Here is a 16,821-nt window from a genome sequence, read left to right as displayed (position 1 = left end):
ACTGGAAGTACAGACAGACACTCTGACTGGAGGAACAGACACTCTGACTGGTGGTACAGACACTGACTGGAGGTACAGACACTGACTGGAGACACAGACCACCAGCCTCTTCTCCTAGCCCCTGTCCCTGTGTGCAGAGTGCCCTGAGTCTGTCCAGACAGACTAGCAAAGGCCCTCAAGGCCCTCAAGGCCCTGCTCACGTCCTGTAGCAGTGGTGGTGTGAATAGCCAATGAGAAACTCTCCCAATCTAACTCAACAATGGATCTTATAGTGTAACAGTCTTAATCCAGAACAAATGTCCAATCATTCGTCAAACTTTGGAGTGAGTTTTCATGAACCTCTAAAGACAATGACACGTTGTGAACTTGAGGGAGGTTGAAGGTGAACTTGAAGAACAGCCAGACCTCGGCTGCCTCCCTCCGTCCTCCTGGACCAGGGCACGGGAACACTTACCTCCTTGCTTTTTGTTATCATCTCCTTTCTGATCGTCTTTCTTCGGCTGCTCCTTAGGACTCTGAGGTTGCTGTTCAGATCAAACGTTTAAGGACATTTAGACCATCACATATTATTGTTGAAATTCCAACGTGGGAATTATTTTTGAAGATCTGTTGACGGAAAAGTTGTTATCTCCACATAAATGTGAAGTAGAAAGAAAGATTATGTGCTTCTTCCTTTTCTAACACAGGAATTATTCAAATGTTCTTACCTTGGTGCCTGATTTCTTGTCAGATTTGTTACCTGTAAATAATGAAAGAGTTCAATTATAGGCCTACAATATACAAATACTGATGAAGGAATAAGGATATGGTAAGAATCACTGAAGGCCTCAGTGACTTGACTCAGTGACCAGCACAACATATTGAAGCAATTGCAATTACATAGTGAGGCTATGTAAGGTAGGCCATATATTATGGACAGTTGTACAAAAATAAAAATAAAAAATAAAATAGTATTGCAAAAAAGCATGACTTTACTTACCTTTTGTTCCAGGCATGTTGGCTGCTCTCCAAAGTCCGTCTGTGTTTTTAAAAAATGCAGTGCTTATGTCGCGTTCAACGCGCTCATTTATGGCTCCGGCTGGTGAATGCTCCGTCACCGGGGCCCCTTCGGGAACACCGCGCGGAACAAGCAAAGAGCCCCGTCAGCTGCGCGAGAGGGCCGCCGGTGCTGAGCTCAGGAGAAACGTCTGAGCGCGCGACCCACCGGATAATCCCACCATTGTATGGCCGCGAGGACGCTGCGTTATCAGAACAACAAGAAAGCATCTTCATCATATTACAGCTCGACATGCTACAGACTAAATATCATTTTGAAATGATGATGGGATGGATTCTTTTTATCGAACACATGCTTATAGTTTTAATAGGGTGAGAGAGAGAGAGAGAGAGAGAGAGAGAGAGAGAGAGAGAGAGAGAGAGAGAGAGAGAGAGAGAGAGAGAGGTGTGTGTGTGTGTGTGTGTGAGAGAGAGAGAGAGAGAGAGAGAGACCACGTAAAGCTGATGAAATATTTGTATAACGTATATTTCATTTGCAAACATATGTTTCCAAATCATTCATCTTCATTGCAATAACTAACATAAGAACCAACTATCTGGTGACAGTATGTTCATATGATTGCATGAATAATCTTCCTCCTCCTCCTGACGGCGCAGAAGGGCCTTTCATCATAACACCGTCACCTCGTCCATCATCCACGCCCTCGTTGCCATGGTTTCCCAGCTGGCTCAGTAAAAACCAGTTCAATTTTGCGTCCATATTATTAGATTATTATATCATACGGACTAGTTTAATAAAGCGGAACAACGCCAATCTGATGTTTTCTAGGTCAGCGTTGCTGTGACGTGGCGGTGTGCGGGATTAACGGCGGTGTCACCGGATTGACGGTCCGACCAGCGATGGAGAGAAGCTAAGGAAGGTGAGCAGCTGAAGGGTTTCCTTCCTCAGCCTGATGTATCATTGCAGGATAACTAAGTCATGAAGGTACACACATCATTTAGAAGGCGGGGGTACAAATGCATTTAGAAAATATGAACTAAATTAATCGTCAGTTTGGCTTTTCGACAGGGGACTTGATATCGGATTCCATCTGACGTGGCTAGCCGTTCGGCTAGCTAATGTTAGCTCCAGTACAGACTGTAGTCTGTGTCCCTGACTGTGGTTGTGGTTCTAGAGAGATAGAGAGATAGATAGAGAGAGAGATAGAGAGATAGAGAGAGAGATGGATGTTCTCTAAAGACAAATCATGACCAATGCATTTTCTATTCCACTGTGTCTTGTCATGTCTGTGTCTCACCAGCTCAGAGACTTATTCCCACTACTTTACCGTGACGACTGACCGTTGAACCGAGCGGCTTTACATTTCCTGACTTCATCCTGTTAGATAATATCAGATCAAAAGGGGTCTTTGACAGATCATAGATAATGTTGTCATCTCTCCTTCCCCATATCCAGTCACGCTGAACAGTATTCAGTGGTTTATTTTCTGTGTGGTTGTCTGTGGTTGTCTGTGGTTGTCTGTGGTTGTCTGTGTGGTTGTCTGTGTGGTTGTCTGTGGTTGTCTGTGGTTGTCTGTGTGGTTGTCTGTGGTTGTCTGTGTGGTTGTCTGTGTGGTTGACTGTGTGGTTGTCTGTGTGGTTGTCTGTGGTTGTCTGTGGTTGTCTGTGGTTGTCTGTGTGGTTGTCTGTGGTTGTCTGTGTGGTTGTCTGTGGTTGTCTGTGGTTGTCTGTGTGGTTGTCTGTGGTTGTCTGTGTGGTTGTCTGTGGTTGTCTGTGTGGTTGTCTGTGTGGTTGTCTGTGGTTGTCTGTGTGGTTGACTGTGTGGTTGTCTGTGTGGTTGTCTGTGGTTGTCTGTGGTTGTCTGTGTGGTTGTCTGTGGTTGTCTGTGTGGTTGTCTGTGGTTGTCTGTGGTTGTCTGTGTGGTTGTCTGTGGTTGTCTGTGGTTGTCTGTGTGGTTGTCTGTGTGGTTGTCTGTGGTTGTCTGTGGTTGTCTGTGTGGTTGTCTGTGGTTGTCTGTGTGGTTGTCTGTGGTTGTCTGTGGTTGTCTGTGGTTGTCTGTGGTTGTCTGTGTGGTTGTCTGTGGTTGTCTGTGTTGGTGCAGGTCTGACCAGGCTGAGGAGTCTTCTTCCTGAGACTTTGTGGAATGGCTGCAGTTTGGCAGCAGGTGTTGGCAGTGGACGCAAGGTAAGTCTTTATAATGTTATAGTTTTATAATGATGCTAGATGCTAAGTGGGATCCTTGGGACGACCTACCCTACACTAAACCCCTACCTAACCATAACCATACCTTAACCATAACCATACCTTAACCCTAACCCTAACCTTAACCATAACCCTTACCTAACCCTAACCTCAACCCATACCTTAACTCTTTTAAATGTCAACTTCCATGGGATGATATCAGAGTTGGGTCATCCCAGGCATCCCACTAAGCATCACCCTGAGGGAGCTGGTGGAATCTCACCCTCCTGGCTGCTCTGATTGATCAACAGGCTTCATTACAATGAACCTCTCAACTGAAAATGTTCATCAGAAGGTTTTTGTGTGTTTCTCGCAGTTCGCAAACCTGTCTCTCCAGTAACCGTATGTGTCTCTCTCCCTCCCCTCCCCCCACCCCCTCCCTACTCCCCCCCCTCCTCACCCCCCCCCCCCTCCCTACCCCCCCCCTCTCCTCAGGTACAATGCTTACCGCACGCCCACGTTCCCACAGTTCCGCACGCAATACATCCGTCGCCGCAGCCAGCTGCTCAGGGAGAACGCCAAGTGTGGCTTTGAGCCCGGGCTGCGCAGGCAGTACCTGAGGCTGCGCAGCCAGCTGCTTGGCCTGCGCTACGGGCCCCTGTCTGAGCAGAGCAGCTTCAGGGCCAGCAGTGTGCGAAGCTCCCGCACCACACTGGACCGCATGGAGGTCAGAGACAGAACCACTGAGAGACAGACAGACAGGCAGGCAGACACAGACAGGAAGGCAGGCAGGCAGGCAGGCAGAGACAGAACCACAGAGAGAGACAGGCAGGCAATCAGACAGACAGGCAGGCAGAGACAGAACCACTGAGACAGACAGGCAGGCAGGCAGAGACAGAACCACTGAGAGAGAGACAGGCAGACAGACAGGCAGAGACAGAACCACTGAGAGAGAGACAGGCAGGCAGACAGGCAGAGACAGAACCACTGAGAGAGGGAGGGAGAGACAGAACCACTGAGAGAGAGACAGACAGACAGAGACAGACAGGCAGGCAGGCAGACAGGCAGAGGGGGAGGGAGAGACAGAACCACTGCGAGAGGGAGGGAGAGACAGGCAGAGGGAGGGAGAGACAGAACCACTGCGAGAGGGAGGGAGAGACAGGCAGGCAGGCAGAGAGGGAGGGAGAGACAGGGAAAATGATGTCACTACTGAGTGAGAACAGTTGATGACAGAGGTACAGTAGAGTAGGTACAGTAGGTTCAGTAGGTACAGTAGGTACAGTAGGTAGAGTAGGTTCAGTAGGTACAGTAGGTACAGTAGGTAGAGTAGAGTAGGTACAGTAGGTTCAGTAGGTACAGTAGGTAGAGTAGGTTCAGTAGGTAAAGTAGGTTCAGTAGGTAGAGTAGGTACAGTAGAGTAGGTACAGTAGGTTCAGTAGGTACAGTAGGTACAGTAGGTTCAGTAGGTACAGTAGGTAGAGTAGGTTCAGTAGGTACAGTAGGTTCAGTAGGTACAGTAGGTTCAGTAGGTACAGTAGGTACAGTAGGTTCAGTAGGTAGAGTAGGTACAGTAGGTAGAGTAGGTTCAGTAGGTACAGTAGGTTCAGTAGGTACAGTAGGTACAGTAGGTACAGTAGGTACAGTAGGTTCAGTAGGTTCAGTAGGTAGAGTAGGTTCAGTAGGTTCAGTAGGTACAGTAGGTTCAGTAGGTAGAGTAGGTACAGTAGGTAGAGTAGGTACAGTAGGTACAGTAGGTTCAGTAGGTTCAGTAGGTTCAGTAGGTACAGTAGGTTCAGTAGGTACAGTAGGTACAGTAGGTACAGTAGGTTCAGTAGGTAGAGTAGGTTCAGTAGGTAGAGTAGGTTCAGTAGGTTCAGTAGGTAGAGTAGGTACAGTAGGTTCAGTAGGTTCAGTAGGTACAGTAGGTTCAGTAGGTACAGTAGGTACAGTAGGTACAGTAGGTACAGTAGGTACAGTAGGTAGAGTAGGTTCAGTAGGTACAGTAGGTTCAGTAGGTTCAGTAGGTACAGTAGGTACAGTAGGTTCAGTAGGTTCAGTAGGTACAGTAGGTAGAGTGTTCTGGCTGTGATATTCTCTCCAACAGCCTCTCCACTGTTTCAGATGGTGGATGTGTAACTAGGCCAGCCATTTTACTGACCTCCTCTAATCTTGTTTAACATGCTGACACTGTCACTTTATCTGAAGACATTTCAGAGGAATCCAGCCAATTAGTTGAGGAGGTGCAGTCTGGTATTACTGCATTCTAAGGTAGCATGAGATGGGTTTCAGAGGGCCAGTGAGGTAGGCTGTGATATGTGTCTTGCTGCCATGATTTGAACTGTAAGTCTCTCAATGTATACACTTCCACTCACTCCTTACCCCCCCTCCTCTTCTGGACAGGACTTTGAGGAGGACCCCCGCGCCCAGGGGGCTCGTGGTCACCGCCGGTCTGTGAGCCGCGGGTCCTACCAGCTCCAGGCCCAGATGAACCGGGCCGTCTACGATGAGAGGTACCGGGAGCCCCTCAGCCCCTCAGCCCCTCAGCCCACCCCCTACTACCTGTAACCTTGTTGCCCCCCTCAGCCCCTCAGCCCCTCAGCCCACCCCCTCAGCCCCTCAGCCCTCAGCCCCTCAGCCCCTCAGCCCACCCCCTCAGCCCCTCAGCCCTCAGCCCCTCAGCCCGCCCCCTACTACCTGTAACCTTGTTGCCTTGAGTATTGTTAGTACAGAGGAGACGAGCGTTTAATTGACTTAACGTCTTATTTTGAATCATCGTTGCATTCTGGTGTCTTCATCGGCTGTAAAGAGCTGTGGTTCGACTCGAGGCACAGTTTTTAATATTACTTAGTTACGGTTGTCATGTTGGATGTTGTTCTGAGATAAATGTATATGTACCTCGTTTGTTTTATTTGTTTTTACAGTTTTTACATCTTCATTTTATCGACTAGAATGTAGAATATGTATATTAAAGGTGGTCTCTGCCGTGTCCCCCCAGGCCCCCGGGCAGCTTGGTGCCCACCTCGGTGGCCGAGGCCAGTCGTGCCATGGCAGGAGACACGACCCTGAGTGAGAACTACGCCTTCGCTGGCATGCACCACATCTTCGACCAGCACGTCGACTCGGCTGGTGAGAGAATCCCGCCAGCCTGGGCTGTGGGTCGCAGCTGTGGGATTTGTGGTTGTCTTAGCGACTGACCCGTTGTCTTAGCGACTGACCCGTTCTCTCCTCTAGTTCCACGGCTGCAGTTCGCCAACGACGACAAGCACCTCCTAGCCTGCTGCTCATTGGACGGCACCCTGTCCATCATGACCCTGTCCCCGTGCCCTGCCGTGAGGGTCACCCTGAAGGGCCACGCCGGCCCTGTCACCGACTTCGCCTGGTCGCTCAGCAACGACGTCATCGTCTCGACATCACAGGATGGGACGCTGCGTATCTGGAACACGGAGGACGGGCGCTGCATCCGGGAGGTCCGGGACCCCGAGGCCAGCCAGCTCCTCTGCTGCACCTTCCAGCCCATGAACAACAACCTCACAGTGGTGAGTCACAGCAGGGGCGGTGGGGAGTCACAGCGGGGCGGTGGGGAGTCACAGCGGGGCGGTGGGGAGTCACAGCAGGGGCGGTGGGGAGTCACAGCAGGGGCGGTGGGGAGTCACAGCGGGGCGGTGGGGAGTCACAGCAGGGGCGGTGGGGAGTCACAGCAGGGGCGGTGGGGAGTCACAGCGGGGCGGTGGGGAGTCACAGCAGGGGCGGTGGGGAGTCACAGCGGGTGGTGGGGAGTCACAGCGGGACGGTGGGGAATATCACAGCGGGGCGGTGGGGAGTCACAGCAGGGGCGGTGGGGAGTCACAGCAGGGGCGGTGGGGAGTCACAGCGGGTGGTGGGGAGTCACAGCGGGGCGGTGGGGAATATCACAGCGGGGCGGTGGGGAGTCACAGCGGGGGGTGGGGAGTCCCAGCGGGGGGGTGGAGAGTCCCAGCGGGGGGTGGTGAGTCACAGCGGGGCGGTGGGGAGTCACAGCGGGGCGGTGGGGAATCAGAGCGGAGTGTGGAGAGTCACAGCGGGCGGTGCTCAGGAAGCTTTCACCTCCATACCTCCATACCCCCGAGGCATTCCTGTCTACCTGAACAATGGGAGGATTTCATCATTGTAATCCCCCTGCCTCGCCCATCCTGACCCCTGACCCCTGACCCCTGACCCCTGCCTCTGTCCTGCCCTCAGGTGGGGAACAGTAAGCACATTCCCCATCCTGACCTCTGACCCCTGCCTCTCTGTCCTGTCCTCAGGTGGGGAACAGTAAGCACATCCTGACCTCTGACCCCTGACCCCTGCCTCTGTCCTGCCCTCAGGTGGGGAACAGTAAGCACATCCTGCAGGTGGTGAACATCTCCACCGGGAAGAAGGTGAAGGGGGGGTCCAGTAAGCTGACGGGCCGGGTTCTGTCTCTGTCCTTCGACGCCCCAGGAAGGATCCTCTGGGCGGGGGATGACCGTGGCAGCATCTTCTCCTTCCTGTTCGACATGGCCACAGGTACAGTCACACACATCACTTCCTGTCTCCCCTCCTCCCCCCTGTCCTGGTAGCCCCTCCTCCCTGTCCTCCTCCCCTCCCCCCTGTCCTGGTAGCCCCTCCTCCTCCCTGTCCTCCTCTCCTCCTCCCTGTCCTCCTCCCCTCCTCCCTGTCTTCCTCCCCTCCTCCTCCCTGTCCTGGTAGCCCCTCCCCTCCTCCTCCTCCCCTCCTCTGCTCTGTGTCTCCCCACACAGGGAAGCTGACCAAGGCCAAGAGGCTGGTGGTGAGTGAAGGCAGCTCCATCTGCAGCATCTCTGCTCGGTCCTGGATCAGCCGAGAGGCCCGGGACCCGTCCCTGCTGGTCAACGCCTGTGTCAACAAACTGCTGCTCTACCGGTCAGTGAGACACAGACAGGGACAGTGTGGTTTACCTGCATTCTCTTATGTTGAAGTAACCCTGTTTATTCAGTGTGTAATGAATGCTTTTCTAAGCTGCGTTGCGCAGGGGGGGTCTACAGCCTGGGCTGAGGTAGTTGTGTTGTGTGACGGGGTGGTCTACAGCCTGGGCTGAGGTAGTTGTGTTGTGTGACAGGGTGGTCTACAGCCTGGGCTGAGGTAGTTGTGTCGGGGAGGTCTACAGCCTGGGCTGAGGTAGTTGTGTCGGGGAGGTCTACAGCCTGGGCTGAGGTAGTTGTGTCGGGGAGGTCTACAGCCTGGGCTGAGGTAGTTGTGTTGGGGGTGGTCTACAGCCTGGGCTGAGGTAGTTGTGTCGGGGGCGGTCTACAGCCTGGGCTGAGGTAGTTGTGTCGGGGAGGTCTACAGCCTGGGCTGAGGTAGTTGTGTCGGGGGGGGGGGGGGGGGGGGGTCTACAGCCTGGGCTGAGGTAGTTGTGTCGGGGCGGTCTACAGCCTGGGCTGAGGTAGTTGTGTTGTTGACAGGGTGGTGGATAATGAAGGCACGCTGCAGCTGAAGAGGAGCTTCCCCATCAAGCACGGCTCCAACCCTCTTCACAGCATCTTCTGCCCCCTCATGTCCTTCAGACAGGGAGCCTGCGTCGGTAGGAGCACCCCCCCCCCCCCCCCCCCCCACTCTCCTCTCCTCCCCTCCCCTCTCTCTCTCCTCTCCCCCTCCCCCTCTCTCCTCTCCCCCCCACTCTCCTCTCCCCCTCCCCCCCCACTCTCCTCTCCCCTCCCCCCCCACTCTCCTCTCCTCTCTAAAGTCGTATTTGAATTGTTACCCAAATCTTTATTCAACAACATAGGCCTGTTCTAACTCTTTTGTGTATGTTCTCTTATGGAGATGAATATGTCTCCTTTGTTCCTTACCATTTTCACCCCTTTTCCTCTCTTTCCTCCCTCCCTCCCCCAGTGACAGGCAGTGAGGATGCTTGTGTTTATTTCTTCGACGTGGAGCGCAACACCAAGGCCATCGTCAACAAGCTGCAGGGCCACGGCGGCCCCGTCCTGGATGTCAGCTTCAACTGTGACGAGAGCTTACTGGCCTCGGCCGACGCCACGGGCATGGTCATCGTCTGGAGGCGGGAGCAGAAGTGAGAAACCAACCAATCAGCCAAATGCTTCCCTGCTCTGCAAAACTAACCAATAAGCAACTACTGTACCATTAAAACCCGTCCAGCCATAAGTCTGTAAATGCTACATTCACTAACACTGAAAATGAGAAATAATGGAGCCAGGCAGCCATGCTGTCTAAAGGTCTTGTTGGTGATCGTAGGATTTCTACATAGGGAAAGGAATACTCAATGCAACAGCAGATGTGTCTTTGCAAAAATCACTTTTCAACATAGACTGGAGACCACTGGTCTTCACTGAGGGGTAGACACACACATGACTGAGCTCTTTACTAAGTCAACTGAACCTGGAACCCACTGGTAGCCTACAGCATGAAACCCATCTCTGCAGCCAGAGTCTGCTCCTATTCTGATCGTGTTAAAGGGCCTGGGACTCCAGCCCCTGGTGTAGAGCTAGTCTATCTACCTAGTCTATCTACCTAGTCTATCTACCTAGTCTATGTACCTAGTCTATGTACCTAGTCTATGTACCTAGTCTATGTACCTAGTCTATCTACCTAGTCTATCTACCTAGTCTATGTACCTAGTCTATGTACCTAGTCTATGTACCTAGTCTATGTACCTAGTCTATGTACCTAGTCTATGTACCTAGTCTATGTACCTAGTCTATCTACCTAGTCTATCTACCTAGTCTATCTACCTAGTCTATCTACCTAGTCTATCTACCTAGTCTGTGTACCTAGTCTGTGTACCTAGTCTGTCACAGCAGTCAAACACAGCAATGAGTACATCCTGAGGGCACCTTACTTTCCTTGAGACCTGCAGTTGCCTGTTTCCCCCAGGCAAGCTTTCCCATGTGGTTGGTGGTCCAGTTATGATGTGCATGACATTGTATGAAGCACCAATCAGTACAGGGCATATCAACAATGCCAATCAAACATGTATGAAAATGATGGAACCTTAATGAAACCATTTGTGTGTGTGTGTGTGTGTTTGTATTTGCCTGTTTGTGTGTTCTCCAAGTCATGCTGGTTGCAGATTACTACTGTATAATATATTGATGACATGTTGATGGTGAATATATAGCATTTGTTGTAAGTCGTTTGGATAAAGTTTGCTGAATGTCATAAATGTAAATCTGAATAAACCTGCTGAACCTGATTGGCTGTTGACGTCTCCTTCCTGGCCGCTGATTGGCTGCTCTGATCCTGGCCGCTGATTGGCTCACACCGCCGGCTGGTTTTGGCGGCGTCGCCATTCAAACATGGCGGAACATTTAAAAGGTCGGTGCGGCTCGTTTCTGCCCGTCAACACCATCATTTCCCCTTTTTACTACATTTACGCCCTGGTGTACTGGTGTGTTAGCGGCGTGTTGTGTTGGAGCCCCGCGGCGCGGCTGAAGGAGTTTGTCGGGACTTTAGGGTCGTCAGGCAGCTGCTGGGGAGCTAGCCTGCTAGCCTGCTAGCTGTAGCCTGTTGAACAGAGGCGACCAGGGCGTTAAACTGTCTCAGAGATCTCAGATTACTGTCGTTTACCAGACAATGCTTGATTTGTTTTTCATTCGTTACACTCCAATCTGTTAGTGATAATGCGCGTAACACATCTCGAATCGTCGCAAAATAAACTCTTGTCATGATTTGCGAACTGAAACATGTTGTGTTGTGTGTTGGTTGTGTTGTGTGTTGGTTGTGGTTGTGTTGTGTGTTGGTTGTGGTTGTGGTTGTGGTTGTGGTTGTGGTTGTGTTGTGTGTTGGTGGTCGTCTCAGTCACCGCAGAGTGTCTGGTGGCTTGTAAAGCGACGCTCCGCCAGCTGGAGACTCTGTGCCGCCAGGAGAGGCTGGTGTGCGGGGACCTGGGGGTCGTCAGGCGGAGGACCTCCGAGTACGAGGTGGAGTACCTCTGTGACTACAAGAGGACCTGTCCTCCCGGACGGAGGAGAGTCAACGGTCTGGTACAGAATCAGGTTAGTACAAATGATTGAGCTTTGCTTGTCGTATAAATGTCGTAAAAACTGCATTTCGTTGTGTCTGTACTTGTACTCTGCACAATGACAATAAAGTTGAATCTAATCTAATCTAAATGGAAAGGATCCAATGAGCCTACCTAGATGGCTCTACTAACCCTCTGACAGAGACTACATCAGCAAAGTCTAACAAGACTGATGCTCTAGTCTAGGCATATTGATTAGTAATTACTATGCCATAAAGGAATAGCTTTTTCTTAGCAGAGAATGTTTTTGTGTCAGTGATGGGAAACATCTACCTTTTGTTGTGACGATGCATTAAAAAAATGCGCTTTAATCAAAATAAAGTTGAGTTGTCAAGTAGGTCTGTGTCAGGAGTTGTGGCTAACTCCCTGGTGCATACTGTTGTTGTAGGAGAAGGAGTTCTACCTGGTTAAGTGGAAGTCTTACCCGGAGTCCCAGAACACCTGGGAGCCGCGCAGGAACCTGAAGTGTGTGGAGATCCTGCGTCAGTTTTGGGACGATGTGTTCCAGAAGCTGCAGAAACAGAAGATATCTGAAGTCCCTAAGAGGTTTGACCCGGAGCTGTCCGGTTACCTGGTGCAGAGGGCCCGGCAGAGGCAGGTTCTGCAGCAGTGGGAGGCCCAGATCAACAGCGATGGAGGCCACGTCAAACGCATCCTAGTCCGCAACCGTGTGGACCTGGAGGGACCTCCCAAGAACTTCACCTACATCAGCGACTACAAGGTGTGTGACAGCTTGCAGTTTACTGGTACTTTCAGTTGTAGTGGGGTGGCTAGAGGCCACATCTTGAAGGAATCGTGCCTTTTGTGATTAAAAGCAACAGATTTCACTCAGAGCGAGGGCAAGTGTTGAAGAATTAAATAAACTATAGCTAAAAAAACGCCTTCTTAAGATATGCCCTACATCTGTGTGAAACGTTCTGCTTTTATCACAAAAGGCACCATTATTGGTTCTAGCCACCCCACTATAGGCCTATGAGCCTTGATGTCAGCCCTTTAAAGCAGCAATACCATACCCACGGTCACACACATCAGTCTAAACACCTGTCTCCGCTCCTAGATCGGGGAGGGCATCCTGGTGACGGCCGTGGCGGTGGGATGTGACTGTTCAGACTGTCTGGAGGAGCCCGTGGGCGGCTGCTGTGCGGGGGCGTCGGGTCACGGCTTCGCCTACACCGAGTCGGGGCAGGTCCGGCTGCGGCCCGGGGAGCCCATCTATGAGTGCAACCGGTGCTGCCGCTGCGGGCCGGACTGCCCCAACAGGGTGGTCCAGAGAGGGAGCCTGCACACGCTCTGCATCTTCAGGACGGACGACGGCCGGGGCTGGGGCGTGCGCACCACCGAGCGCATCCGGAAGAACGTCTTTGTCATGGAGTATCTTGGGGAGGTCGGTGACACCACTTGGATTGGGAGACATTTTGTATTGATGTTAATGATGAATGATCGTTAATAATGATTTCATATAGAGAAATTATACTGTGTTTTTATTATCCTTCCACAGATCCTGGTGATGACGTGTGTGTGGTGGTTGTTATGGTTACCTGTAGTGACTGGTTGTGTTCCAGATCATCACCTCAGAGGAAGCGGAGAGGCGGGGCCAGGTGTACGACAGGCAGGGCGCCACCTACCTGTTTGACCTGGACTACGTGGAGGACGAGTACACTGTGGACGCTGCTCACCATGGAAACGTCTCCCACTTTGTCAACCACAGTGTGAGTGCTGGAGCTTGAAGGGCTGTGTTCTGATTCTTACCCAAGATGTGTGCCTCAGCCTGACGTGTTTCTGCCCGTCTTCTGTCCAACAGTGTGACCCCAACCTGCAGGTTTATAATGTCTTCATAGACAACCTGGACGAGAGGCTGCCGCGCCTGGCCTTCTTCTCCACACGAGGGATCAAAGCTGGGGAAGAGCTGACCTTCGATTACAACATGCAGAGTACGTCTCCATCTCACAGATCTGGATGTCGTAAACACTGCTGAAATTAAAACTATGGAAATAATGAATAAAAATGTATGACCTTATGTGACCTATAATATGAATGAATGATTGGTGTCTGAGTAGAGCAGGTGGTAAGGTAAATGAGAGGTCAAAGGTTAGAGGTGGTTCCCACAGGAAGAACCACCACCCAGTAAGATCCTGACGGTGGAAAAGCAGACTCCATCATGTGACCTGTTTCTTCATTGTTTTTGTAGCTGATCCGATAGATGTGGAGAGCACAAAGATGGACTCCAACTTCATCATGACCGGCGTCCCTGGATCGCCCAAGAAGCGTTTACGTGTGGAGTGCAAGTGTGGGATGGACTCCTGTAGAAAATACCTGTTTTAGGAGTGTGAGGACAAATTATATGTCATGTTTTGGAATACAATGATCATGGATGTTTTCTGGGCATTTTAAACCTGATTTTGAATACGTCTGAATACGTGTCTGACTGTGAATATTTGCCCTATTGAATCAACGTGTCATCAAAGACTTTTGGGTTGGGGAAAGCTATTTTTTACAAGATGTTTTAATTTCTTTCTGACCTTTTAAGATATGTATTTTGTTTTTAGTGACCATTAACATAAGCTGTTTTTTAACAACATGAATAGTCAGTTTGTGTACAATATGTGTGTGGTTTGCAGTCTTTGTGGTCTGCCATCTGTTATTGTATAACTATTCTATTTACATTTCTGGTGATGGAAAAAAAGACATTTCTGTGAAAGTTATTGAGGTTTTAATCACATGGAAAGAAACCACAGTACCAAGTCCTGTTTACGTCATGTTTGTATGAATATGACCAAATCCCTTTGATTTGTCAGTCGGTCGAATCAGTAGCTGTCCTGGTCAGGTTACTTTCTGCATGCCTCTTTGTCTTTACAGCTAGTAAACTTGATGACTTGATGTCAAATGTGTATTGTCCACAGCTCAGATTAGGAGTGTCAGTAAATACAGTCCTTGGAAAGAGCTTTATGGTGATTTCAGGCTCGAAGCGTTCATGTTTACGTTTAAGTGTTGAATCTCAAGTCTTTCCTCAATGCTCCATGTCCTCTCTCCTCGCCTCCTTCTCCAACCCGATTGGAGGAGAAGGATCTGAGGTCCCCTCCCTCCCCACATAAGAGACACCGGTAATTGAGGCAAGGCTTGTGATTCAGACGAGATTGTCCCATTGTGGGGTCTTATGTCATTTAAAAGGATGTTCCCAAGAAGAAGTCACATATTATTGCCACTTAATCTCGATCTGTCAGTAAATATATCACATCTTTGATTGTTGACGGTTGTACAAGTGGGAAAATAAATATTTTTACAAAGTGCATTTTAGTTTGCATTGTTGTCTAATTACAGTAGTAGCAGTATTAGAAGAACCTTGAGTTCAGTTTATGCGTTTATATTTCAATCATTGCCAAGGATATAGAACCACAGTGTAAAGAGGATATAGAACCACAGTGTAAAGAGGATATAGAACCACAGTGTAAAGAGGATATAGAACCACAGTGTAAAGAGGACATTAGGTAGAATACAAAGCTAACAGGCCTCATACCAAGATCATTACCCAAGCAGTGCATTCTGGGAGGTTTGTCAGAGTAGCCAACACACGGCTGGGTTTAATTAGATGCACCTGCTAGCTGTAATCCCACCTGCTAGCCGTAATCCCACCTGCTAGCTGTAATCCCACCTGCTAGCCGTAATCCCACCTGCTAGCCGTAATCCCACCTGCTAGCCGTAATCCCACCTGCTAGCCGTAATCCCACCTGCTAGCTGTAATCCCACCTGCTAGCCGTAATCCCACCTGCTAGCCGTAATCCCACCTGCTAGCTGTAATCCCACCTGCTGCGGAGCCCGCCGTGAACCACTGTCTTCTGCTACGTTACACCTACAAATGGAAGGTTACACCTACAAATGATACCAGGTCCAGAACAACCGAGGCGGTGGTTGAGGCTGTTTACCTGATGCTGCTTCAGAAGAGCAGATCAGCGTCTGAGCTACACAAAGCCAATGTAGTGCAGAGGTGTGCAGAGCCACAGCCTCTTCCACGGGTAGCCATGGCTGTTTCCTGGCCACCCCATTTCATCACCTCCACTCCCACCGTACAGCTACCTGTACGTCCCAGCATTTCTAGTCTGTTGATTCCTGGTTTCGGATCTACGAGTGTTTTTCTGGACTGTGCTTTTGCCTAACCCGTCGGATTATCTGCCTCCCCTATTCCTTCATTAAATACTCTATTATTTTATACCTGTGGTCTGACTCTGTGTTCTGCATTTGGGTTCACTAGCTCTGATTTGTAACAGTTTGGGGGTGATGTAGTTAAACATGTCAGTGTGGAGACTGCAGAGCTCGGAGCGGAGGCTCTCTGGGCCTGCTAGCTACTGGGCTGTTGCTGTTGCTGTTGCTAGGCTACCTGATACAGGCTTTAGCTGGAAAGGTCGCTAGCAATGATTAGAGATTAACACAAACTGTAGGCATTTCTATGCTAGTAACAGAGTAGCTTGCTAGCAGGAGGGGGTATAATACACTCAGAGATTGTTTGTTTCTTACAAAAAGAGTGTATATTTATTTCAGAAACTGTAGTGGAAGACATCCTAACTTTCAACTGAAGTAGCCGCCATCTTGTTGTGAAATGTGCCGTCAAACTGAGTCACTTTTAGCTGATCACTGATGACCACTAATGACCATTGATGACCACTGATGACCACTGATGACCACTGATGACCACTGATGACCACTAATGACCACTGATGATCACTGATGACCACTGATGACCACTGATGATCACTGATGACCACTGATGACCACTAATGACCACTGATGACCACTAATGACCACTGATGACCACTGATGATCACTGATGATCACTGATGACCACTGATGACCACTGATGATCACTGATGACCACTGACCACTCAGCTTTTTATCAAAAGTTGAAACTTTTTCAACTCTGCTCAGCACTGAAATAAAAACCTCAACTCCACGCGTTCATTTTATAGCGCTGAAAAAGCGAGCTGGTCCATTGAGAACAATAGGAAAACAATCAAACTGGGGTGTTGTTAATATGTTAGCTAGCATTCTTCTGAGCTCAGTAAACTCACAATGTTGATTGTTCAATAATTGAAAAAAAATAGTGTGGCATTAATGTGTCCTAAAATGCATATTTGCACCCAATAATAGTGGGTTCTACACGACAGGTTCTGGTAACTTTTCAGTCTGGCTATGAATGCAGCTGTAGTCTAACGAATTTGGGGATAATATTTTGTGAGTGAAGTCTGTTTTGCAGCATAATTAAACTATTGTTTACTAAAATTGTTATGTCATTTCAATACAGAGTTAGTAGCCTCATTTAATTTTCGCTTTGGTCACAGAAGGTGATTGCACTAAGACAAAAGCCCTCCCTGTGCACAACAGGGACACAGCACGGTAAAACACAGACAACTAGATTGTCCTAGTAAAACCTTTATGAATACGTTAATAATTCATTCACAGGTTTCTCCATCACTCTCCTTTTATGGAGGGGCGCTACATCATTCGTGGGGGACAACATGTTTACGGTAGACCTGTTTTGTTTGATTAAGACAGGCTGCCCTTCGCCGATCTACTCTTTACTGGGGCAATTTGCTTTGCAAAAGTAGTATTTCTCTACACGACCATTATAA

At 49.7% G+C, this 16,821-nt stretch overlaps 2 protein-coding genes across 3 annotated transcripts; both read left to right on the top strand.

Moving 5' to 3' along the window:
- Positions 1-1,870: 1,870 nt before the first annotated feature.
- wdr13 (WD repeat domain 13) lies at positions 1,871-10,372 on the top strand. Of its 2 annotated transcripts, none has more exons than XM_083674577.1 (10): positions 1,871-1,916; positions 3,098-3,180; positions 3,673-3,904; positions 5,578-5,687; positions 6,173-6,303; positions 6,409-6,713; positions 7,524-7,704; positions 7,938-8,079; positions 8,622-8,740; positions 9,052-10,372. In XM_083674577.1, the coding sequence occupies exons 2-10, from the start codon at positions 3,140-3,142 to the stop codon at positions 9,234-9,236; spliced, it is 1,446 nt and encodes a 481-aa protein (XP_083530703.1). In that variant the 5' UTR covers positions 1,871-1,916; positions 3,098-3,139; the 3' UTR covers positions 9,237-10,372. The 2 variants fall into 2 exon arrangements, with proteins under 2 accessions (XP_083530703.1, XP_083530704.1); XM_083674578.1 differs by having other exon boundaries at positions 1,892-1,981.
- An 82-nt stretch (positions 10,373-10,454) lies between these two features.
- Positions 10,455-14,458, top strand: suv39h1b (SUV39H1 histone lysine methyltransferase b). Its single transcript, XM_083675849.1, has 7 exons — positions 10,455-10,494; positions 10,978-11,174; positions 11,589-11,921; positions 12,258-12,584; positions 12,763-12,909; positions 13,002-13,131; positions 13,389-14,458. The coding sequence occupies exons 1-7, from the start codon at positions 10,476-10,478 to the stop codon at positions 13,520-13,522; spliced, it is 1,287 nt and encodes a 428-aa protein (XP_083531975.1). The 5' UTR covers positions 10,455-10,475; the 3' UTR covers positions 13,523-14,458.
- The last annotated feature ends 2,363 nt before the right edge of the window (positions 14,459-16,821 follow it).

The sequence above is a fragment of the Argentina silus genome (assembly GCF_951799395.1).
Source record: "Argentina silus genome assembly, chromosome: 8".
NCBI lineage: Eukaryota > Metazoa > Chordata > Actinopteri > Argentiniformes > Argentinidae > Argentina > Argentina silus.
Note: the sequence above shows the minus strand (reverse complement) of the source record. Positions and strands in the feature narration are given on the sequence as shown.